At 60.5% G+C, this 24,076-nt stretch overlaps 2 protein-coding genes and 1 long non-coding RNA gene across 7 annotated transcripts in view; 2 read left to right on the top strand and 1 right to left on the bottom strand.

The window, feature by feature from the left end:
- The first annotated feature begins 73 nt into the window (after positions 1–73).
- On the top strand, positions 74–3,160 carry LOC309868169. Its single transcript, XR_014313543.1, has 2 exons — positions 74–205; positions 1,318–3,160. It is a non-coding gene; the product is annotated as an uncharacterized lncRNA (long non-coding RNA).
- Positions 3,161–5,351: 2,191 nt separating this feature from the next.
- On the top strand, positions 5,352–11,520 carry SLC25A47 (solute carrier family 25 member 47). Of its 4 annotated transcripts, none has more exons than XM_082737696.1 (7): positions 5,352–5,521; positions 5,860–6,000; positions 8,061–8,104; positions 8,434–8,505; positions 9,216–9,398; positions 10,072–10,384; positions 10,664–11,520. In XM_082737696.1, the coding sequence occupies exons 2-7, from the start codon at positions 5,973–5,975 to the stop codon at positions 10,942–10,944; spliced, it is 921 nt and encodes a 306-aa protein (XP_082593822.1). In that variant the 5' UTR covers positions 5,352–5,521; positions 5,860–5,972; the 3' UTR covers positions 10,945–11,520. The 4 variants fall into 4 exon arrangements, with proteins under 4 accessions (XP_082593822.1, XP_082593821.1, XP_082593823.1 ...); XM_082737695.1 differs by having other exon boundaries at positions 5,493–5,521; positions 8,434–8,456; XM_082737697.1 differs by lacking the exon at positions 5,352–5,521 and having other exon boundaries at positions 5,851–6,000.
- Positions 11,521–14,066: 2,546 nt separating this feature from the next.
- The window catches only part of WARS1 (tryptophanyl-tRNA synthetase 1), a 28,360-nt gene continuing 18,350 nt past the window's right edge, over positions 14,067–24,076 (bottom strand). For both annotated transcript variants that reach the window (XM_082737683.1, XM_082737682.1), the window contains exons 7-12: positions 21,389–21,489; positions 19,591–19,703; positions 19,216–19,389; positions 16,121–16,261; positions 15,124–15,281; positions 14,067–14,343 (exon numbers count right to left, since the gene is read on the bottom strand). In XM_082737683.1, coding sequence (XP_082593809.1) covers positions 14,322–14,343; positions 15,124–15,281; positions 16,121–16,261; positions 19,216–19,389; positions 19,591–19,703; positions 21,389–21,489 — 709 coding nt within the window. In that variant the 3' untranslated portion in view covers positions 14,067–14,321. The remainder of the gene's footprint in view (positions 14,344–15,123; positions 15,282–16,120; positions 16,262–19,215; positions 19,390–19,590; positions 19,704–21,388; positions 21,490–24,076) is intronic.

The following is a 24,076-nucleotide window of genomic DNA, read 5'->3' as shown; positions in this document are numbered from 1 at the left end:
TCTCGGAGCCTGAAGGGCCGGGGACCTGATGGGGACACCCAGCCACTGTCCTCCAACTCCGCGGGGCCCAGCGTTCTCTCATTAGGTAGACGTGAAGTGATTGCTGGGATGGAGTCGAGCCAGGAGTCGCTAGCGTGCCGCGTGGGCGTCCAACATCTTCATGCCATCGGGCGTGTGGCGGCCTTCCGCACGCTTGCCAGGCCGGGTGAGCCCTGGGCCTCTCTTGTACATGGCACCTTTCCCAGCCCGCTGGGCCTTGGAGAGGTCGAGAGACTGGAGAGCGGGGGTCTCCGGCCAGATGAGGAGATGACCAGATCTCAGGACGGGGACGATCTAGAGAGACTCATAGCAAATGCTTCAAGGTTAAAAGCAGAGCAAACAGGGGGCCTGCCTGCGGGTGCCCCCAACCCGGAGGGCCCCAGGGGTGATCCAGTTTGGGCTGGGCCAGCCTGGCGGGACAGAAGAGCCGGGCCCGTGGCATCCAGCCACGTGTGGCAGACACTGTGTGCCCGCCGCACATTCAGAGGTCATGAGGCTTGTGGGGCCCCTGGAGCCCACGCTCAGGGCTGGCGCTGGGGCCCGACGCGAGCCGGCCCAGCTCTGCCCCTCCTGGGGTGCCACACTGTCTGGGGGATGGAGGAGCAGACCATTGTCCCCATCTGAAGGGCCGTGTAAATGGGCACCGGAGGGCAGTGTGCCCCCACCAGGGCCCTGGGCTGGGCGGCCAGGTGAGCTGGAGTTGACACCCCGGAGGCCGAAGGGGGCGTGACAGCGGGCAGAGCACGACGCGTCCTGAGCCCTGAGGCGTGTTGGGACAGTCATAGACCCGGCGGGCAGGCCCACGGGGAGCACAGGGTTGGGGGGAAGCTCCAGAGACAAGCATAGGATGGGCCACTACCCTCAGCTTCCTGGAATCCAGGAGCGCTGGCGTCTTGCAGGAGTCCTGGAGTCTGAGTCCCCTATTCCAGAACCTTCCGCAGAAAGGCCTTGTGCTACCTCAGCATCCCTCCTCCTCCATGGCTCTCCTCCTGTCATGGTCGCTCAGCCGGGCAGCGTCTTCCTGGGGCAACTGCCCGGGGACCGTCCCTTCCCTCCCCCGGCCAGAATCTCCCCTCTGGCACCTGTCCTGCTGCTTTGGGCTCTGTCCTCTGGAGTCCCTGTCTTCAGCCCCCTTGGGAGCTGGGCCGTCGGCTTCTATGCCACGTGGCAGGGAGCATGAGGGCTGGTGAGGGGCCAGGTGCGCCTCCGAGGTGTACCCCTCGGGGGGCTTGGCGGTCTCTCTCTCTCCTCTCGTTCACCTGGTCTGTGTTCTTGAAGATTTTCACGTGCTCGCCGGGGCCCCCCCCCCGTGAGCCTGCCCTCAGGGTCCACGCTGGGAATCACACTGCCCTGCACTCCTGTGGGACCCTCCCTACTTCATGAGCAGCTCCGAAGTGCCCCTTCCTGGAAGCCTCCGTGAAGCCCCAGCGGAGACCGGCTTCTCTCGGCGGCAGGCTGGCCGCGCTCACCTGTTCCCATTCCTGCCTCTCCGGGGCGGCCGGAAGACCCGTCCACTCATCCTTCCACACGCCCCTCTTCCAAAGTCCCCTCTCTCACCGAGCCTGGGCTGGAATGTCCGGGTCACCTCCAGGGAATAGAAAGCAGTAGGAATGACCACGTGTCACTTCCGAGACAGTCACTGAGGCATCGTGGCCACCTCCTGCCTCCCCATCTTCGATCTCCAGCTCTGGGGGGGATGTTGGGAGCCACGTCGGGAGTCGTCCTATGGAGAGGCCCAAGGGTCGAGGGCCAGCGGCAGATGCCAGAGACACCCGCCTCCCAAAGGTGGGTGCGTGCTCACTCCCCGCCTCCCTGGGGCCGTGTGGTCTGCGGCCACCCGCAGGGAGTCACAGAGATCCCAGCGGAACGTGGCAGGGCCGAGCCCCGAGAGGACGCTCCCGTCTCCTGTCCCTCTTTATAGATGGAGAAACCGTGACTCAGGGCAAGGCGGCTTGCTCCCGGCCACAGAGTGACTGCGTGAGAACCAGGCTCTTCTGATCTTGGAGCCCCGTTTCCTGGAAATGCCAGGGCTGCTAGTCTCTGGAGCCAGCCTGGGTCCCCATGCCCACTCGGGGGCTCCTGGTCCATGTCCATTGCCCGGAAATCCCACTGCCCTTCCTCGACCTCTCCAAATCCTACCCCAAAGTACGTGAAAATGAAAGATAGATCGGGTATCTTTGACTTGGCCGTCTCCCTCCGAGAGTATACCCCATGGAAACAAGGGAAGACCTCAAAGCTGGCCTGTGGGAGGACTTTCTGTTCTGAGCTGGAAACAAGCCAATTTCTATCAGTCGTGAAGTAAATCATCGCGGTGACATGTGGCGCGCTGACGGCCTGCCAGGCTCGGCTCCCAAGGTTTTCCAGACGCCGACCTCTCAGGACTCCTGAGTCCTGAGTGGTGGAATCCCAGCTTCACGGGTGAGGACCCTGAGGCCTAGGCTCCCGGGTCACACGTGAGGACGGGCAGGACCAGGGCCAAGCCTGGGTCAGCCTCTGTCCCCGCCCCCGGACATGCACAGTGGAGAAGCCCTCGGAGCCATGGTGGGCAAGGCGTCCCAGGCACGTAGGTAGCAGAAAGAAGCAAATCACAAAATGACAGCGAAAAAGGAAATGTGTGGGGGCGCCTGGGGGGGTGCAGTTGGTTGAGCGTCTGACCTTGCTTTCGGCTCAGGTCATGATCTCTGGATGGTGAGATCAAACGCAGTGCTGGACTCTGGGCTGGCATGGAGCCTGCTGAGATTCTCTTTCTCTGCCCTTCCTCCTCCCCAAACAAAGTAAAACAAAAAACAAAACAAAAAAAACGACAGAAAAGATAATGTTTATGTTTGCCCGCCTCTGATTAGAAAGCAGGACCCAGACCTGAACTTCGAGCTGTTTGCTTTGTGTGCTCCCTCTCATCAGTCTAGATTAAAAAAAAAATAGGGGCTCCTGCGTGGCTTAGTTGGTTAAGCGGCTGCCTTCAGCTCGGGTCATGATCCCAGGTCCTGGGATCGAGCCCTGCATCAGTGGAGACCCTGCTTCTCCCTCTTCCTCTGCTGCTCTGCCTACTTGTACTCTCTCTCTCTGTCAAATAAATAAATAAAATCTTTTAAAAAATTAAAAACAACAACAACAACAAAAATAACTTAGAGTTATAGTTTTTCTTATCAAATGTAAAAATTCATTTTGGAATGTGTCTGGTCCCTTGACGGGCAAGTCCGTGCGCCCAGTGGGGCCAGCGCCACCCCCTGTTCCCAGAGCCCTTTGCAGTGGCTCAGGCTGGGTCTTCCTGTGCGATGTCTGCCTCCTCCTGGAAGACCAGCCCCGGGGGTGGGGGGGCCACACTCGGAGGGGTTCTGGTGTTGGCGGAGGAAGGTCTTAAGCTGGCCTTGGTGCTGATCATTATAGCTGCCCGTTGAGAGGAGTGGCCCTGGAAGGTTCCCTTGGACTCTGCCTTCTGCTCTCTGCCCAGCACCCAGAGAGGTAACGCTGTGGGCCCAAGGCCACCCATGTGGGAGAGGCGGAGCCTGGAGCCAAACCCAGGCTGGGGGGGCCCTGCCTGAGCTCTCCCCAAGACTGTGTGGGCCTCTCCCCAGCCAAGACCCCTGCCTGCCCAGCCACCAACGGCCTCTTTGCCTCCTCCTGTGTCAGCTCAAGCCAAGGATGGGCAGGTGACCCCCCCCCCGACTCTGGTCATTCATTGGTATTTTCCACTGTCCGTCCACTCACCGCCCACCCCGCCACCCCATCCATTCATCTGTCCATCCTGCAGTCCCTCTGTCTGTCTGTCCATCCCTCCATCTACCTACCCCTCCCCCACTCTCCCCGCAGCCATCCTTCCATCTGTCCGCCCGTCCGTCCACCGGCTTGTTTCCCCCGCCAGCATGCCCCATGCTGGGTGCTGTGGGCTCAGAGACGGGTCTGGCACGGCCCTCCCTGCCCGAAGCTCACAGCAGGCTGGGGAGCTGCTGCCCCAAAGGGCCAGGTGGCGTGTTTTCTGGGTGGGCTGAGGAGAAGGGTCAAGTTTGGGCACGTTGGTCCGGGAGACGAAGGGTAGGTGATACTTGGCGGCAGTGACGGGGGAAAACACACTTGTCTCCTGTGTCACTGTCTTGGGCCACCCCCTCCCCCCAGCCCACTCACTCCTTGTCTCCTCCCTTCTCTGCCTCTGCCCTTGGCGCTCGCTGCTGTTTTCTGTCTCTGTGCTCCTGTCACCTCATCTCTTGGTGTCTGTCTTCCCAGAATGGAAGAGCCACGAGGCAGTGACTCCTGTCTTGCTGTGGTCTCAGAGTTGGGCTTTGAATGCCAACAGCCCGGGTGGGACGCCTGAGTGGCTGAGCTGGTGAGCCGTCGGCCTTCGGGTCAGGTCGTGATCCCAGGGTCCTGGGATCGAGTCTCGCATCGGGCTCCCTGCTCAGCCCGGAGCCTGCGTGTCCCTCTGCCTGCTGTGTTTGTGCTCTCTCTCTCTCTCTCTCACTCTTTCAGTCTGATAAATAAATAAAATCTTTGAATGCAAACAGCCTGGATCCCAAGCAATGGTGAGGCTGGGCATCCACACACAACTTGTGTGGATTCCATCCTGCCCTTTGCCCTCTGACATGGCGGGCGTCACTGCCAGCCTGACCCCCTTCACCCTGCAGTGGCCAGGCAGGCAGGGATGGGGCTGTCCCTGCATCAGCACCCAGCCTGTTCAAGGCCAGCCTGCGTCCACCCGTCAGAACACAAGAAAACAGGCAGACACACAGTCCCTGACCCGAGGGCCACCCAGACGAGGTGGTCTGAACCCTGGATCCCTCCACTCTGGTCCCGCCAGCTTTCTGGCCAGCAGGACACTCACTCTGTGTAGCCCTGGGCACATGCACAGTCTCCTTAAGCCTGAGGGCCCTCGTGGCCACCTCCCAGTGTTGCCGTATGGCTCATATGGGAGAATGTGCTGAGCCCCCGGGAGGGCCCACTGGGTGACGGCCACGGGGACCAAGCTCATGGGCATCAGGGCCTGGCCCTCGGCATCAGAGAGGGGCTGGGCATTCCAGAGTGTCTGGCGATCACATCTGGCCCTGCCACCTGCATGGCCTTGGACAAATCCCCTTTCTGGGCCTCAGTGGTTCCATCTGTAAAATGGGGACCATCAGCACCCCCCCCCACCCCGCCTTCAGGAGCGCCCTGGCTTTGTGAGAGGCCCAGTCAGCAACGTGGCCACATCCCTAGCAGTGGGTCCTGTAGGGCTCGGGGCCCTCAGGGCTTGGTCAGGGCTGAGCAGAGGCAGAGCCAGTGGGGCCGGGAGAACAGGAAACAGATGTGGGCGCACACGGACAGCGTGGGGTCAAGGCAGTGTGAAAGGCGTGGAGCAGACACCAGCTGGGACCCGTGTTTGCTTGTGGTGGGAAAAGGGGGGGCTCGTGCGGGCTTCCCGGGCTCACCCCCACTCCCTCCTGCCCGCCGGAGCCTCCTGAGGACGGCTGGTCCTTCTCAGGGCAGCCCCAGCTCCGATGGTGTCTGCTGAGTGAGTAGGATGGAGCTCCGAGGGCTGCTGGGGAGGCCCAAAGACCCCGTGAAGGCCCGAACTTGGGCTTGGAGGGACAGGGGCACCACAGCCCCATCCTCGGACCTCCCTGGAGGTGTCTGCACCTGGCCCCGGGGCCCAGCCCTGCAGGCAGTGTGGACAGTGAGCCTTGCCACCTCCTGACCCCTGGGTCCCCAGGGCACTGGGACAAGCGTCCTCTGGGGGGGGTGTGTGGGAGGGAGTTCAGCTGCCCAGTGCCTGCGTTTGGGCATTGACTCTCGGGCCTCTGCCTTTGAGGCCACTGGTCAGCAGGCTCCCGTCTCTTGTCCCTCCCCCAGCCCCGGCTATTTAAGGCCGGCCAGCAGCTGGCGAGTTGGTCGAGGCCACCCCGGTGGCGGCAGACCGCTGTCAGGCAGGCAGACGCAGAGCCTCTCCCAGCACAGCGCTGTCAATGGATTTTGTGGCTGGAGCCATCGGAGGTAATGGACATGGAGGGGCTGGGGGGGGCGGGGGACCAGGAGGCATGGGGAAGTGCTGGGCCTTGGCAGTAGACCCTCCCGTGGCAGTGGCAGTGGGGTGTCCGGAAGTGATTGCGCCCTGGTGTGGGCCAAATGTGCTGGGGGGCAGCACAGGGGGAGGTGAGTCTGCACAGCCGGACCCTCTCAGCCTGCGGCCCTCAGGCGGGGATGGGGGTGCGCAGAGGATGGTCTCAGAGGGAGGCAGGGAGGAGTGGGGGCGGGGAAGGCTCACAGCCATCAGTGTGGGGAGGAATGGCCCAGCTGTGGGAAGGAACCGTGGGGGGAGTGGCGGGGGGGGGGGGGCAGTGAGGACAAACTGGCCTGGATCCGGAAATGCAGACTGCAGGGGGTGGGCCGGGAGGGGGAGAGGCCCTGCGGGAGCCCTGGCCATACCCGCAGGCTGGTGTGTGCGCTGTCCCCGCCTATTGGCCTCCCAAACTATTTTCCCTTCTGGGGAAATGGCTGGTTACAAAAGACAGATCCAGAGAGATAACAGTCCGTTGGGAAACAGGTGGGGGACGGTGTTCCCCCACCCCCGACCCTCCATCCTGCAGGCTGGAGCCTATTTTGGGCGAGGCACCCTTGGCCTTGCCCTGTCTTGTGAAACAGCAAGGGTACTGGTCGATACTTCTGGGAATGGTGTGGGATGTCCTCCTCCCTCAGGTGGGGAGGGCAGTGCTGACCCAGGACAGGCTGGAGCCCCGGGTCTCTGGGGACATTTCTGAGGTGTGACTATGTGCCGGGCCTAAGACCAGCTGCCTCCCTGCACGTTAGCCCCTAAGGAGGGGGCTCAGAGAAGGAAGGGGCTTGACTTGGCGAAGATCGCAAGGCCAAGAATGGCTCTCGAAGACCTGGGTCTTGTCCCTGTGGAGGACAGACATGGTACGCGTGGGACAGCAGCAAAACCACGTGATCGGGGCTGTGATCAATATGTTTAATGGCACAGAGGCAGCCCAGATTCAGGGGTCAGGGAGGGCTCCAGAGAGGAGGTGAAGCTGTGGCAGGGCTTTGACGAGTGAGTAGGAGTTCGGTGGGGTCTCTGCAAGAGTCAAGGAGGATAATTCTTTTTTTTTTTTTTTTAAAGATTTTATTTATTTATTTGACAGACAGAGATCACAAGTAGGCAGAGAGGCAGGCAGAGAGAGAGAGAGAGAGAGAGAAGCATGCTTCCTGCGGAGCAGAGAGCCCGATGCGGGGCTCGATCCCAGGACCCTGAGATCATGACCTGAGCCGAAGGCAGTAGCCCAAACCACTGAGCCACCCAGGCGCCCCAAGGAGGATAATTCTAATCAAGTCATTCAGTCAGTCCTTTGATCATTTCCTCACACTCCTTCATTCATTCAGGCACACATATTGAGTCTTGGAATGCCTACTAAATAGGGCAGAGCCCCCAAGTGCCTTGTTCTCAGGTGGCTCTCACCACCCTTTGCCCCCAGGGTATGTAACCTCAGGGCTCTGTGGGTCTCTGGCTTCCCCATGGCAGTGCTGGGGGCTTGGACATTGAGGTTCTGGTGGAAAGAGAAAGGATGGTGGCACCTGGCCCTTGGCAGGGAGAGGGCCCTGGTCTAGAAAGCCTCGCGTCCCACTCTGTTCCACGCAGACTTGTGGTTTCAGGCATTCCTTCGCAGAGCCCTGGGTGACCTGGGATTCCCTACCTCCTGGCCTTTGTAGGGTCTGTGCCCTTCTTCTGCATACACAGCCCACAGGTGAAGCACAGACAGACCCTTCAAGGCTTGAGGACAAGAGCTGCCTGGCTTGGAGACAGGGCCCGGCAGGTGTCGAAATGCATCCCTGGCTGTTGGAATGAGGCATCGCCGGGCCAAGACAGGGAAAGAGAAATTGCTGGCAGAGTGGCTGAGCCTCAGTTGCCTTCTCTGTGCTTAGAGCTGATGAGACACAGTGTGGACGGGGAGCGTGTGTCCAGGCTCGGCGGGAGCTGGTCGGGGCTCACCCTACTTCCTTCCATGAGACAAGGTCGGGCTGTTCCTGCTGCTCACCCGGTCCCTCTGATTTCCTTCCAGGTGTCTGCGGTGTTGCTGTGGGCTACCCCCTGGACACGGTGAAGGTATGGCAATGGCCGGCCTCCACCGCCCACCCTAAGGCCCCTGGCTGGGGTCAGGCTGCCTCCCAGTCTCCTGCACCCATCCGGGGCCAGGAGACCTTTCTGGCCAGCTGATCAGACTGGCCGTCCCCACGCTCCTCGGGACTCTGTCGGCCCCTCTTCTCACCTGTGCGTCAGGGTTCTTGTCTCACGCAGGCTCCCGGTCCTTGCTCTGCCCGAGGTGCGCCAACACGCCTCTGACAATCAAGGCATTGGCTTGTCCCCTCCCCCAGGCCTACTGACCTTGCTGTCGGCCTAAAGCCACCCCTTCCTGAAGTCTGCTTCTCTCGCAGGTCAAGATCCAGACAGAGCCCAGGTACAGCGGCATCTGGCACTGCGTCTGGGACACGTATCGCCACGAGCGGGTAGGCCGGGGCCCGAGGTAATGGGCAAGAGGATGCGGCCCCAGGCCTGCCACACCCAGTGAGCCAGCCCTGTCCGAGCTCAGCTGTCACCTTCCAAATGGGAGGGATTGTACCAAGCTGCTGGGTTTCTCTGAGGTTGAGAGCCAAGTGTCCAGCACATAGGAGGTGTCCAGAATGAGGTCCTGCCTTCAAAAGAGGGTCCACGGGTGGCATCTGGGGCCTTGGGGGTCAGGGAGGGACCCCGAGTGTTTGTATTTCTGTCTCCTCCAGGCTGGGCATTCCTTGAACGCCATGGTGGGTGACACTGTTAGTTGTGCCATGTCCAGTGCAGAGCCCAGTCCAGAGGAGGGACTCAGGGATACTTAGCAACGTGAACTTGGGGCTCGATGCGGGCCAGGGGTGAATGGATGAGAAAAGAGCAACCGTAAAGCATGCTATTCAACGTCATCATCATCATCAAATAGCTGTCTTGGTCCAGCCTGGCCATCTGACTCTTCAGTCCCTCACATCACCTGGAGAGTCGGGGGTTACGATTGCCAGTTTAGGTCACAGAGCCTTGGCTGTGAGACGGGCCTGAGGTCCCATGGTCAGGGAGGCCAGGGCAGGGCTGAGACACGGCCCACTTGGCCTGGGCCCCCCGGGGTGGCCTTCTTCCTGGCTGGGCCTCTGGCCTGACCAGAGCCCTCGGGTCCGGTCTGTCTGCCCACCAGGTGTGGGGCTTCTACCGAGGCCTCTCGCTGCCCGTGTGCACCGTGTCGCTGGTCTCATCCGTGTCTTTTGGTGCCTACCGCCACTGCCTGGCGCGCATCTGCCGCTTTCGCTATGGCAGCCCTGACGCCAAGCCCGCCAAGACGGACGTCACGCTGTCCGGATTTGCCTCTGGCCTGGTCCGCGTGAGTGGGGTGGGGGGGCGGGGCCCCTCAGGACTGCCGGGTCTGGCGAGGCTGAGACAGCCGCCCGGGAGGCCACCCAGCCCCGCAGCGGGGGTGGGGGGGGGACCCAGGCTTGGGGCAGGGCAGAGACTGGATGAGGGCTGGGGGTGGTGGGTGGGGGCCCAGCTGATTCTCATTAGCTCGGCGACCTTGGGCGACTTTGGGCGTGCCAGGGAGCCTCCCTGAGCTTCTGCCTCTTCGCCAGTAAGAGGCGCGGTGAAGCTCCAGTGAGGTTCTCAGTAAGGTTCTCAGTGGAGAGCCCCCGGGACGGAGTCAGGTATGAGGACCCACAGAGTGGCAGCCAGTATCGTTAGTAATATGTCACTCACTCATTTCATACGGTACCAAGTACTGTAGTCTTCGGACACGACTTCTGCTAATTACATGGTACACGGATGTGCTTCGCCTGTTAACTACGTGATAGATACTCCACGAACCCGAGTCACAGGCATCTACCCAACACCTCTTGCGTGTCGGGCCGCTCCGAGCCAGAAGCGGAGCTTTGAACCCCATGGCACCGGGCCCGGTGGCCCAGCCCTGGAGGAGCCCCTGGGGACGTTGCCGTGGGGGCACGAAGCCAGCGGGGTGCAGGCAGCGTGGCCAGCGCCTCCTGACCCGCCTCCTTCCACGGTAGGTGTTCCTGACCTCGCCCACAGAGGTGGCCAAGGTCCTCCTACAGACGCAGACGCAGACGCAGCAGCGGCGCCCTTCGGCTTCATGCCCCTCGGCTGCGCCCCCGCTGTGTCCCGCGCCCCCTGCCGGTTCCGGGCCCAAGTACCGAGGGCCACTGCACTGTCTGGCCACGGTGGCCCGCGAGGAGGGGCTGCGGGGTCTCTACAAGGGCAGCTCGGCCCTGCTCTTTCGCGACGGCCACTCCTTCGCCACTTACTTCTTATCTTACACCATCCTCTGTGAGCAGCTCACGCCCGCTGGCCACAGCCAGCCAGGTGAGGGGGCCCGGGGCCTGGCAGGAGGGGTGGGGCCCAGCACAGTGGGCCGTGGAGCTGGGGGAGGTGGTATGGATGCGCTCGGGCCAAACACGGGTGCTGCGGAGCTCCCCCACCGGGGGTGGGAATGTCCGTGTCCTCCACCCCAGGAGTGGGATAGACCTGTCATGTGGCTTCACATGTCGGGGGCGTGAACCCTGCGCTCCATTCTGGGAACCCCACCCCATGTGTCCGGCCGGCTGGCAGGGTGTTGAGGTGGTCACGGCTCTCTCCCTGCAGATGTGTTGGGCGTGCTGGTGGCCGGGGGCTGTGCTGGGGTCCTGGCCTGGGCTGTGGCCACCCCCATGGATGTGATCAAGTCACGCCTACAGGCGGACGGGCAGGGCCAGAGGCGCTACCGCGGCCTTCTGCACTGCGTGGTGACCAGTGTGCGCGAGGAGGGGCCTCGGGTCCTCTTCAAGGGGCTGACGCTCAACTGCTGTCGTGCCTTCCCCGTCAACATGGTGGTCTTTGTTGCCTACGAAGCCGTGCTGCGGCTCATCCGGGGCCTGTCAGTGTAGCCAGTCCCAATGCCCCTGGGGCCGACCCGCTGCAGCTTCCTGGGGTCCTTGGGGCTGGAGGAGGCGCTGGAGAGTCTTGGGGTCCGGGCCCACGGAGCCGCCGCCCAGGACAGCCGGAGCCGCCCTGGAGCCCGAGTTCTGTGCTTGGGGCTACAGGACCACAGGGAGTCTGAGGGGCCCATCTGCCAGCAGCCTGGGGTTGGTGTGAGGGTCATATGGCCAGGGAGGAGTGGGCCTCTTGGATGAGGACATCCGTCCCATGGAGTCGCTGGAGCACGTCGTCAGAGTTCCAGCTTCCTGGTCACCCCTCCCAGCCGCCCGTGTCTTCGGAGCATCCCTGTGCCTCCATCCAGTCCTCTGCTGTCCCCTGGCCGCCCTTCCCGCGGGGCCCCCACGCAGCTCTCCTTGGCTGTTTGGTGAGCTCTAGGGCACCTGCCGCGTGCTCCCCACAAGGGGCTGCTCAGAGAGGGCACTGACCGGACGGCCACAGCCAGACCTGCTCCCGCACCCTTGCCCTCTGGGAGATCCCGGAGACTGAGCAAGGAGCTGTTGATAATAAAACGTCTTTGGGCCTGCTCGGTGCTGCTGCTCCGTGGTCTGTGGGGCGGGCGATCTGCTTGTCCTCAGAGGCCCAGCCCTCCGGACCTGTATGGCCAGTGTTCCCACTACACGGATGGGCACACTGAGGCCAGCACTCTGGCTGGCTCCACTCCCTTGGCCTTCGGGGCGCTGAGCCCAGCCACGGGAGGCCACTCAGCCTTGAGCGTGAGGTTTGCTCTCCTCACTACTCCCACCCCAAACCCACCCCCTTTTGACCCCTCTGCTGCCTGGATAATTGGCTGTGAGCCACCTTTCCACACGGGCCCGGAGGAGGGGTCAGGGAGGGGGTGGCAGGTCCTACATGGGTCATCACAACAATCGGACACCGCGGAGCAAACAGCTTAGAGAGGGAGCTGGGCCTGCCCACCGTGGCAGGGGTGGGGGCAGACTCGCGCCCGCATTTCTGGAATCCTCCTGTCGGCAATGCAGCTGCCAGTCACGGGGGGCTATCAGGGCTCAGGGCTCTGGTAAAGCCGGCCAACACCTGCCTCGATTATCCTCACTCACAGAACCTAGCCTTGACCATGTCTTTGGACCGAAGGACCTCTTGTGTTCTGGGAACGGTTTCCCGGTTCCCCTCCTGTCCCGGTCCGCTTCCGTCACACTGCCCCAAGCATTTGCTCACACCCAGTGCTCTCCGCCGCCCACACCCTTTCCCCAGGCATCACCTCCTTCAGGAAGCTCTCCCAGCCCGACCACTGGGCTGCTTTTTAGGCTCCCACGTGGTCCTGGCTCCTTGGTCACTCATCTGCCCTCACCCCACACCCTGCTCGACCCATGTCTGACTCGGACTCTGTCCAGCACAGGGTCTGGAGCACGGTAGGTGCTCACCGGGTGTGGAATGAGGAAGTCTGGCCCTGGATTCCAGGAAGCTCATCCGGCTTCGAGTGAAAGATCCTGGCGTTCTAGCCAGGTGCTGGGAAAAGGGTACCTACCAACTGACAAAAGGTCGATAATTCATCAAAACCCTGACCCCACGTCCGCTTCTGGCAAGAAGACTCTAGTACCCGTTTGCTCTAGCCTGGAAAGAATTACTGGCGGTACTCCAGGCTCCGCAGTCTGCCAGTCACCAGGGGGTAGTGCCGGACGGGGTCACTGAGCCGCCGGCCCCACCCCGTTAGCGAATTGGCTTGGCAGGAAGGCCTGGTCGCAGGTCCTCATGCTCTCTAGGTGACAAGGCCCTGTGCAGAGCTGACCCAGCCCCTTCTTTTAGAAATGGAGACGAGAAGGTGGGCCCCCCTGGGTCTTCCCATTAACTGTGGTCGCCTTAACGAAGTTCGGGCTGTGCCTGAAATTTCAAGTGTGAGACCAAGGATGGTGTCCCCAGGGCTCCCACAGTGGACCGGAAAATTGTGTGCCTCTGGGAAGGGCCAAGGCGCACAGAACTCCCTGGGAGAGCTCATCTCTCAGATGTCCGAGAGCCTCCTTCCTTGTTCTCGTCCTGCACTGTGAGCTCCCTGCTCCCCACCGTGCCCCAGCCCCAGCCCCAGCTCAGCTGCGATCCCAGGCTGGCGGAACTCCTCTGGCAGGAGTCCCCACACCATGGGGGCTTCGACCTGACCTCCTGCCAGCAACGGCTGGGCTGTTGCACCTGTCTGTCCTAACCCAGGGGGTCCCCTTAGAACCTGCTTTTTTAGAAAACTGTGGCAGTGGGAGGAGCTGTGGCCCTTGCCAGCAATGACAAGATAGAGGTCACCTGACCTCTAACCCAGGGCATGGTCTCAAGACCCCAGCATGAGGTATGGTGTGGTGGGGGTCCCCACAGGTAAGGTGGCCTGCCCAAGGTCATGCAGCCTGTGCAGGGAGAGGCAGCCCGATGGTAACGTGCTCTCCTACCCTCGTTTTATCCATTCAGTGCACCTGTGACATAGGTGCAACCGAGCGGCAAGACAACTCAGCCATGGAGGGCCGCAGCCAGCCAGGTGAGGGAGCTGGGGGCGCTGGCCAGGGCTGGTGTGGAGGCCGGGGAAGGACCCTCGGCACACTCATTTGTGCAACAGGCCCTCTGTGCGTGTGGACACAGCAAGTAAGAAGCAGGACAGGCCTGCCTGTCACAAACTCAGTGGGTGGCCTTGGACAAGCCACACTGCCTCTCTCAAGTGTCAGTGTCCCCACCTGGAAGTGAGCCTGGGCAAACAGAGGGAGCCCGGGGCGCCATCCCTGCAAGGGCTGAGGCAGACAGGCGGCTCCCGCACCAGCCACACTGCCCAACCCATGGCCGTGCCCCGAGACATCCCTGTTGGGTGGCTGGAGGCATCCCATGAGCTGTGACAGCCAGCAGCTGGGCACTTGCCAAGGGCTAGAAGGCAGACAGGCTACCTCCCAGCAGATTCCTGGGAGCCTGCACCTGGGGCCACGGGGGCTTCCAGGCTGTGTCTCCACTTCATGTCCCCTCTGGGTAACCCCGTGGACGCAAGGGCCACCCTTGGAGCAGCTGCCGCACTTGGCAGCAGCCCCGCCCTGGGCCCGAAGCAGGCTTGGTCCCTCTTTGAAGCCCAGACAGACAAGAGCACAGCGACACAGGCAGGACCGAAGGAAGTTTATTCACGCCAATGAGCGGCATGAGGGAGTGGACCCCGTATCTCCAGAAAGCACAGACCCCTCAAGCCTGGGCCTTCCCTGAGACAGGTCTTCCGCTTTTCCAAACTACACAGGGTGCACGGTTTACCAAGCCTCCCAGGGACAGGCCGCTTGGGGCCTGGAGGGCTGCCGCGCACTTTCTAGCTACGTCCACCTGGCCCGGGGCACTGCTCTGTGCAGAAAGACTTCCACGCCAGTCAAGTGTCAAAACAAAAGCATCTGCAAAGATAACAGAGCCCTCAGCATCTGGCACGACCAGCATGAAGCAGCCCTTGGCTTTCAGGGCGAGTGTCAGGGATTGCTTGGTGGACGGAGTGTTAGCACATCGGGGAAAAGCACGATTCCTGGAGCAGGTGCATGCACGGTCTGGAGTGTGGTAGGGGAACTGGAGTCTCGCCCACAGAAGACTCAATTCAATAAAGCCCGGCCAACTTGGGCCAATATTCAACGTGGAAAGCAGCTTTCAAGCTGGGAGCTCTTGTAGCCAAACGTCTCGCAAAGCTTTCAGTCGGCAAGTCTTCTAAATTCCCTTGGGCACGGCCTGAATTACACCTGTGCCCACCGCACTGCCGCTCGTAGACTTTTCAAAGCACACTTTAATTGATGCTAATGCGTTTTGATTCAGGGATGCAGACAGACACCACACTCCTTCACAGAGCAAGTCTGAAGAGTGTGTGGCGACCAGCAGCTGTCCTATGGACCTGACAGGCTGGCCTGTGGACACGAAGCCAAAGGTCCCACATGGGGGTCTGCTCTGCGGGAGAGACTCCAGCTGGACTGACCATGGGACGTTAGCTGGCACCCAGTGACCCCAAGGGTTTGGCCCACGAGACAGAAAGGAGAACGTCATGGGAAAAAAACGGCACGGACACACACAGGGCTTCCAGATACCATCCAGTAATTACCGTGTGACAGAGCCTATGGGTAGTGCTGATTTGATTGGGCTGGAATTATTGGTAAATTACATCTCTTTATAAGCACATATAAAAGGAGTGTTACTGAAAGTCGTAGGACAGCTTCCGGGGAGTCATGAACTCTTTCACTATCTCGTCCGTGACCTCTTTGCGCCTGGCCTGGTGCTCGGCGATCAAGGGCTGCAGAACCTCTATGAGCGTCTTCTTGAGCTCGCCAGTGAGCATGTCGCCGCTGGTGTAGTCCTGCCCGGAAGGAGACAGACCACAGTGACAGGCGGCTCACGCGCCTGGGCCCCTGCCTCCTCTGGGCGCCAGCCCAGCCCGCAGCACCCGCGCAGAGCCTGGCACAGGGGTGATGCCCGGAAGTGAAAAAGATGTGCACCTTCCCTGGTGCTTTTCTCCAAATGCCGGGTCCTGCCTGCCGCGCAGCCCCGCGTCGCTGCCCCCGCCCTCTCTGCCAGTCGGAGCTCCACGCGCCCCAGACGGCCGGCAGCTCCCTCCCGGCCTCCCGCTCCTGTGGCTCCGACACAGCGTCCCCTGTGCTGTGCCGTCTGCTCTGCACTGTTCGCTACAACCAGTTTTAACGTGTTTGCACGCAGAGTCCTCAGTCAGGATCAGCTCCGTGGGAAGGTTCCGAGGACCGGAAACCCGAGGAAAGGCTACACGTACTGTTTGGCCTCCTCCTACCCCTCACCCAACTGCTGCCGAGAGTCCACACCAGGACCCTCACCTCCCCTGGGCGAGCCTCGGGGCCCTGCCCGCACCACAGCCACGCATGGCCACGCTGACTCAGTGCGGGCGGTGTCAGAACTGAGATTCTGTCCTGTTGGAGTTCCCTAGTCCGCGGTGTCCAGCCAGGGAGACCGCTGTGGGTGGCAACCACAGCCTGTGCGTTGCTTTGTGTACTGTCACCGGGCTTCCTGGCGCGTGGCCAAGGGCAGACAGACCTCCTCGCTTTTCACCTCGTCTCAGCGGCCAAGGCCGAGCCCTGAGGCTCCGACCACCCTAAGCTCGGCTGCCAGACCGCCCTGTCCCCCATGTCCCCCACGAGAGAGGCTGGACCCTGCGGCCTGCGGCCTCACCTTCCTGATCTGCTCGAGCTTGTCATCGTCCTCGAGGAAGAAGGTCAGGTACATGAAGGACACGTCCACGTCACAGTTGCCTCCGAACTGCCGGTGCTCCTCGACGGTGTCTCTGCCTCCAGAAAACGCATGCTTGTTGACCTGCGGCGGCAGGAGCACAGAGATGCAGGGGCCGGGCCGCTGCGCGCGGCAGTCGGCTGGGAGCCGAGGGTGCAAGTCGGGCCAGAGGCTGCTTCTGCCCCGTCAGGTCTCTGCGCAGGAGGCTGGGGCTCACAGTCGGGAGGAGGAGCCCCGTAAACTGCTCCTGCCTGCCCGGTGAGCCCGGGTCCGTGCCAATGTGGCCAACTGAAGGGGGGCCGGGAGGTTGGCTCTGGACCCCCACCCCCACGACAGACAGAACAGAGCTGGAATGGGGTGAAGCATCCTCCAGGGATGGACGGACACAAGGTCCTTCGGGTAAGACAGACAACCTGGGAACGGGGGCTGCTGCCTTTGGCGGTGCGGGCGGGAGGACGGGAGCCCCCAGAATGGGGCTCGAAAGGGACAGCAGAGTCCAGGAGACGCGCAGAGGGCGCCAGGCCCGCAGGCACCGCACCGAAGCATGCAGTCCCCAGAGCGGAGTAAAGACTCAGAAACTAGCACAGTGGTTTTGGAATCACTGAAGATCATCTTGGGGGAAATCAGGGCCAAGAAGCCAGAGAAGGAAAGCCAAAAAGGGACAAAGTCTCAACCTTCTTCCCATGAGCACATGAGAGACCCACCATGTACAAATGTCACCCTATTTTTCTTTCCTGGGGAAAAGGGTGGGTAGAGCTGGCGGCGCCCACGTGGAGAAGCTTACTCCCCCTCCCAGGACCACCCAGCAATTACTGGCGGGCTGCGCCGGGACCCTGGGCAGGCAGCAGGCGGACGCCGGGGCAGAGGCCGTCAGGTGGCAGGGGGTGGCACCTGCTCTTGCCCCGGCACAGGGGAAGCGTGAATGGCTGCATGCTGGGCGCGGGCAGAGTAAGACAACGACCCATTCATTCTTCCCTCTCCTTCACAAAACAAGAGAGCAAGCTGCAGAACAAAATCAACGTAAGCAAACTGCACCAACCATGCAACGACAAAACAAACAAGAAGAGAAAGCACCAGGACGGGGTGCTCCTGAGCTCTGGTACCCTGGGCAGGCCTGCACGAGCCTTTCCTTTGTTCAGACTCGCAGGCCAAGCCAGGTTGCTGCTGGGCCTCAGGGAAGACAGTCTTGAGAACAGAGCTTCCCAGGCTCCCATGGCTGGTTTAAAGGCTATCCACGGGGGGCGCCTGGGTGGCTCAGTGGGTTAAGCCTCTGCCTTCAAGCTTAGGTCATGATCCCAGGGTCCCTGAGATCAGTACAGCCACTCCCGCTTCACAGATGTCTCACCTGGACACCAAGGTCACTCGCCAATGGCAGTGCACAGACAACCTGGGGTTCCTGACTCTAGGCCATGGGAGGGCCCATGCAATGGGGGAGCTGGGGTCCGGTCCTAACCCCCCCACTCCCCAGCTGAGTGGAGGTAGGAAACTGCCTGGTCCCTCTGAGTCTTGACGTCCTTGCTTCCAAGACGAACATGGCCTCCCGGTGGTTGGTAGGAATCAGTGAGACGACACAGGCGAGCACGTGGCAGTGCCCAGTACGGCTGCTGCTGCTGTTTGCAGGAGGCCTGGGGCAGATGCCCCGCGCCGGCTGGTGTGAGGTGGATTCTGGACTGGAAGGTGGGCGTGGGGACTGACCCTGTCCTGCCACACAGGCTGCTCACAACTCTTGTGGCCTCTGCAGCTGTGTGCTTCCTGACCTCACGCTACTGCCGGCCCACCCTCGGGGCCTTTGCTCATCCCTAAATGAATGAAAAATAATTTGGTCCCAAAAATGACTTCCTTAAAACAACTAAAAAACCAAAGTGCCTCCCCTCTTGGACAGAAGAGGAACACCCTCCCCGCCTCCCGCCCCCGCATGTGGACTCCAGGCTTTGGAAGGTCCAGCCAGTAGAGAAAGGGCAGGAGCAAGCCCCGAACATAGCAGCTTCTACGAGAGGGCGGCGGAGTCGGTGGGGCTGTTTCCTGGAAGAGGCTCGGGACAGGATGGGCCCCTCGCTGTCCGCTAGGACCCGCCTAGGACGCCGGAAGGGCCAGCACCAGTGGAGGGTTGCATCACACACCTCAGATACAGATTTAGTCACTCCTGCTGTGAAGTTCCCACCCACAAACACACACTAGATTCCAAATAAAATGTCAGTAGCTTCATGGGACAGGGAGGGGGTTGTACCTGTACTGGCAGTTCAGACCCTGCGAGCAGCAAAAGCAGGGCCCTGGGAAACAAAAAAGCTCAAATAGGTTCCTAACTCTCATTTCTTTGGTGACCTGACAAAAATGTGCTGAGTGCCCGATGCATGCTGGGACGGCCACGACTGTCCTGATGAAGGACCCCCACCCATTCCCAGTCTCTGTGGGAACATGTGCCCCTAAGCCCCACCTTGGCCAGGGTGGTCATCTTCTCTGGCCCTCATCCCTCTAAAGGTGCTCCCCACTGTCTCCCCATGAGAAATCAAGCCAGAAAACATAAAGCACCCGGTCCATCTGCTGGACTACGGCTGCTGCTTGGGAATGTAGTGGAATACGTTCCATCATTAAATAAACTGCCATGGGACATCCGGGTGGCTTTGTCACTTAAGCGTCTGCCTTAGCTCAGGTCATGATCTCAGGGTCCTGGGATGGACCCTGCTTCTCCCTCTCTCTGTGGCACTCCTCCCACTCATGCTCTCTCTCGCTCTCTTTCAAATAAATAAAATCCTAAAAAAAGAAAACTGCCAGGACTTCGCTTCCAGAGTAGAGCACTGGTGAGAAAAGCAGAGAAGAAAAAACCAAAATTTTGCCTAAACAAAAGGACAAAGTTAAGTTCATCTGGTGTCTGGGCGCAGGGACAGGCCGCCTGGAGTTCGCAGGCAGTGGCTGTAACTGACCTTGGACCCCAGCGCCGTGGCAGAGGACGCTGGAAGGACAGTCACGTGATGCGTGTGCGTCTTACGCACACCTACTCTGTGTACGCGGGCTGCCCCTCCGGCCCGGACAGTGCTCACCTTGGTCTTGATCTGCTTGGCGGTGTCCGTGAGGAAGATGGAGGAGTTGGGGTCGCTGGCGCTCATCTTGGTCTGGGCCCCCTGCAGAGCGGGGAAGAAGGTGGAGTGCAGCAGGGCTGGTTTAGGGTAGCCGATCCTGGGGGCGACGTCTCTTGTCATCCTGAAGTACGGATCCTGTGGGGGGAGAGGGACTGAGGACAGCCGGCAGAAACGGGCCGGCTGTCAGCCTGGGGGTGCGTCCGCGGCCTCCGTGGGAAGCTCCCAGCTCCCAGGCAGCTTACAGGATTGCCCCCCGCCCAGCACCTTTTAAAACCTCCTTTCCCATCAAGGAGTGCAGCACCCCGGACCGATGGACGCCTCGCCCCGCCTGCTGACCTGGTCGATGGCACAGGGGATGAGGCACTGGATGTCCGTCCTGTCCCGGAAGATCTGAGGGAAGGAGTTGCTGAAGGAGGGGGCAGCCTGGATGGCGGGAAAGCTGATCTTCCCTGGAAAGCATAAACGAAGTATTTTCACACAGGACGTCGACTCCTGTTCTGGTTAATTCACCCAGCAAAAGGGATGGACACGAACAGGCGTCCTCCCCTTTAGAGAAGCAACCATCACTCAAGAGAATCTGAAACCACAGAGCAGTAGGGAAGAGAGATGATCTCCAGTCCCAGGATGCATCGATCTCCGTTTTCTCGGCTTCCCTCTGCATTTCTGCGCTGACCGCACACTATACTTCTCCCTCACTTGGGTGGTTGCTACGTGTTTCTGTCCCGTAAACGTGGCAGGGAGTGTTTCGCCCGTCTCTACCCATAGGCACATAGGTTGTTCCTCACCTATGATCGTACAAATTCTGGTACCTGGAACCCCGAACTGTTCTCAGTACTTTGGACATTGCTGTCACCATCACTGCTGCTATTTACTCAGACCTGTACAAGGGGTCCAAGGGCACCGACCTTCATGCGACCTCTGACGAGCGGTGCTGGGCCAGCCCCTGCCATCCGTACAACATGGGCACACTCATGCTGCCACCACCACCAGCGCCCCGCTCACACACAGAGCAGCGGTGGCCATTCCCTGCGTGTGGGTGCCAGGCTGTGCTCGGGGCCAACCCCGGGCCTGTCTGCTGCTCCCAACTCTACGAAAAAGTACCGTATGGCTCCCATCTTACAGCCACGGACTTTCAGGCTCAGACTGACACAGCCGGCCGCAGCTAATACACCACAAGCAGGCGGCTGGGCCAGGATTCAAACCCGGGTGCTTCGCAGCACAGTGTGCAACTAGGCATAGGTCTGTCTCTTGTTTGCCCAGGGCCGCCTTCCCTGAGACATCTTCCCAGGAAATGCTGGCCTTCCAAGGATAAAAACCCTTTCAAAAGCACAGGGTTTATGCCCCAATTGTCAGGAATTCATCTCACTGAAAGATTCAAGGGTCTTGCTCATGTGAAAAGACTCCCAGTGAGGCCTCTCCATGGCATTTCTGCACTTGTCCCTGAAGGTCCCCTCGCCGCCAGGGCCCCAGGCGGTGCCCCCTCCCAGCGGGGCAAACTCTCCCACGCGGCACCCACACGCACACTCGGGGATGCTGTCCCGGGCTCGCGGCTGCTCGGCCTGGAGCCGTGTTGCAGAAACAAAACACGGAAGAGGATCAGGAGACCCACAAGTCTCAGGGATCAATTCTTAGCTTTGGGAGCTAAGGGTCTAGAAGGAGAAGGCTGATGTGTCTGACAGGCACGGAAGTACACGGAAAGGGACACGAGTGTGTGTGCAGGGGGCCGAGCCGTGGAAGGACAGTGAGGGCGGGCAGGGTGGGCACCACAGGCCTTCCGGCCACGTCCCTCCTCTTATGGGGGAAACGGAGGCTCTGGCCTCTACTAGAGGCGCCTGCATGGGCTGGGACTCCGCGAGCAGGCAGAGGAGCTCTAGTCATCCCCACCCGTCTCCTCCTTTCTTCCAAGCCTCTTAGTGGGTGACTGAGGGGTGACATATGGTCCCCAGAAGTGCAGCACAAGGCCTGGAAATGGGGCTGCAGGCATTGCTCCAGCTCCTCCGGTTCCTGGCAAAGACCTGCCCATGGGGTTGCTGTGGGGAGGCGAGGGGCGAGGGATGCCACCTGACAGGCCGCTGGGCCCCGGGGCAGACGCTGGTGCTTCACCCCGGGACGCAGGCCATGGCGAGCTCCTTACCGATGGAGTCACTGTCAGTGAAACCGAAAATGCCTTTCACTTGGTTGAAGGTAACGTGCTTCTGAATCTTCACCACGTTCTTGTAGAAGCCCGGGCTCATCCTGCAGACAAATGGGATCAAACCGCAGGCTCAGAGGGTGGCTTCCCGCCGAGGCCGAAGCAGTGGATGGTGAAACCTGAGCGTGCACGTGTGGGCCGAGGACACGGACCGGGCAGGAAGGTGCCCAGAAGGCATCTTGAGGGAGAGAGAGCTACTGCAGGCCAAGCGGAGCTGCCAGGGAGGTGTGGAAACCAGTGTGAGACCGACGTCGGATGCCGGGCTGATGAGGCAAGAACACGCTCGGACTCAGGGATGGACGGGGAGCATTTAAGCTCTGCCTGAAGGGGTGCCTGGGTGGCTCAGTGGGTTAGGGCCTCTGCCTTCGGCTCAGGTCATGATCCCAGAGTCCTGGGATCGAGCCCCACATCGGGCTCTCTGATTGGCAGAGAGCCTGCTTCCTCCTCTCTCTCTGCCTGCCTCTCTGCCTACTTGTGATCTCTGTCTGTCAAATAAATAAATAAACAAAATATTTAAAAAAATAAAAAATTAAAAAAAAATAAACTCTGCCCGAAAAGAAACCTAAAACCTCCCAACAGCATAAAAACTCTGTCAACGGTCAGGTATGCTGCAGAGCTTCCAGTCTGGGAGCCCCAAGGGAGTCTTCCCGTGAGACCGACTCTGTTCTGTGTTGTGCTGCTAGAGAGTATCTGCAGAGAAACCAATACGTCCAGTTACCACGGCCCTGTCCACCATCGGCAGCCATGCTGTCCGGGCAGGCTGACCCCATGCCCAGCCACAGGGCTGGGCCACTGTGGCTGGTTCAAGCAACCGGACGCTCTCTCCTGGATGGTGAGGGATGTGGGTATGAGGCCTGGAGCTGTGGCAGCCATTCTGTTGCCAGAAGGACCTAGGCTAAGGATGAAGCAAATACAGGGCAGCGCAGAACCCAGAGGAACTTCTTACACATGCTCAGCAGCTCTACTCTCCACCCAACCAGGTGTCAGGCCCCACAAAGGAAGGGGAAAAGTGGATTACTATGTGTTTGTATCCCGTGGCAGGAGCCGTGCTAAGTGCTGGACACAAGTTAACACCTCTCAACTCCCCCTTTGACGTAGCAGCCTCGTAGCAGGGAGAACCGTAAAGGCAAAGGCTTCACACTGTGGTCTGTGCGGAGTGGGGCGGAGTCCCACTTGGGAGGGAGAGAGGGACTTTCACTTAGCAGCCTGCTCAGTCTTGGCCCAGGGCACTGGCCGGGGGCGGGGGTGGGCTGTGTTAGAGAGAGAGGGAGGACACACCGGGAACCTTGCCATAAGCGAAGTGCTCCCAACACGGGTGCTCCCCGCAAAGATGCCTGCTTTGTGGTCCTGCTGACACAGTTACTATTTCCTGTCGGAGGGGTCCTGGGAGACTGCAGGAGGCCCCACACTGCTTACACCTGGTGAGGACAAGCAGCCGTCTGCCACCCAGGGGAGAGGGCCATGGCAAACGCTCCGTGCATCCTCAGGGAGAGGCAACGGCAAATTCTGGCAAATCAGCCAGTGGCCAACCTTCCTCCAGCCGTGGTCACACTGCACAAGACGGCCTCCAGTCCCCACGGGAGGGTGAGTCTACAGCACCCCAGTGACAGGACTGTAGCCCTGTGGTGTCTGAGCAGCATTTGAGTAAGACAGCCCTGACCTTTCTTGGAAGGGGAGTTCCTTCTCTGCCAGCCAGTGCTCGTGCCGTGCAGGCTGGAGGCTGTGAGTGCATCCAGGAGGGGCACTGGTTCCCTGCGCGCCCGGTGACCTTACACAGGGAACCAGGGACAGGGTTTTAAAGCTGAATGTGATTTGAGATCGTATGTTTGCCAAGCACTCACCAGCTACTGCTCGAAGGCCACATTATGTGTAGTACCTCATCAAGTCCTCATGACTCTGTTACAGGCACCAGGACCTCCTGACCGCAGGGTGAACCCCCCTTGCTTTGTCCTCACGGCACTCATTATCACCTGGTTGTCACCTGTTAACTGCCTGCTCCCGCGCCACAAGTAGCTAACCGGACACAGTTGCAGGATGATGGCCTCGCCAGCAGCGGTGTTCCTGGCACCAGTGTGGCCTACTGACTGTGTGAATGAGCAGGCTGAGCCGTCCCTTGGGGCTCCTGGCAGGAAGGGCTCTCTGGGCCCACACTCAGGGCCAGAGATGTGTGTGGGGACAGGGTGTCTGGAGCCAGCTGGCCTGCTCTGGGCTTCTTGGCCTGCAGGGCCCTCACCACTCTGCTCCTGCCCAAAGACAGGGTGGAGGCTGGCCTGGTTGTAGTTCCAGCTCCTGAAGACCAGGAAGGAGCTTTGTTAAATCAAAGCTCTGGATTTTGAGTTAAATTTCAAGATAAAAAAGAAGCTCAACTGTTAAAAACAAAAACCAAAAACCTCTTGAAGGGAATAAGATGTTTTAAAACAGGATTTAACTTTTAAAACTTCCCTCTTGACCTCAGGTTCAACCTAAGAGCTCTTTCTGGGAAGAGGCAGCAGAGACCCTTCGGTTCACGGTTGTCTGGGCTTTCGTCTCCACTGGAGCTCGGCAAGGGAGAGAAGCTCCTGCTGAGCAAAGAGGACGCACAGGGCGGTCAGCGGAGAGGCAGGCTGCGCAAGTCGCTGCAGGCCCCATGTT

The sequence above is a fragment of the Mustela nivalis genome, assembly GCF_964662115.1.
Source record: "Mustela nivalis genome assembly, chromosome: 6".
Classification (NCBI taxonomy): domain Eukaryota; kingdom Metazoa; phylum Chordata; class Mammalia; order Carnivora; family Mustelidae; genus Mustela; species Mustela nivalis.
The sequence above is the reverse complement of the archived record's forward strand: the minus strand, read 5'-3'. Positions and strand labels throughout refer to the sequence as shown.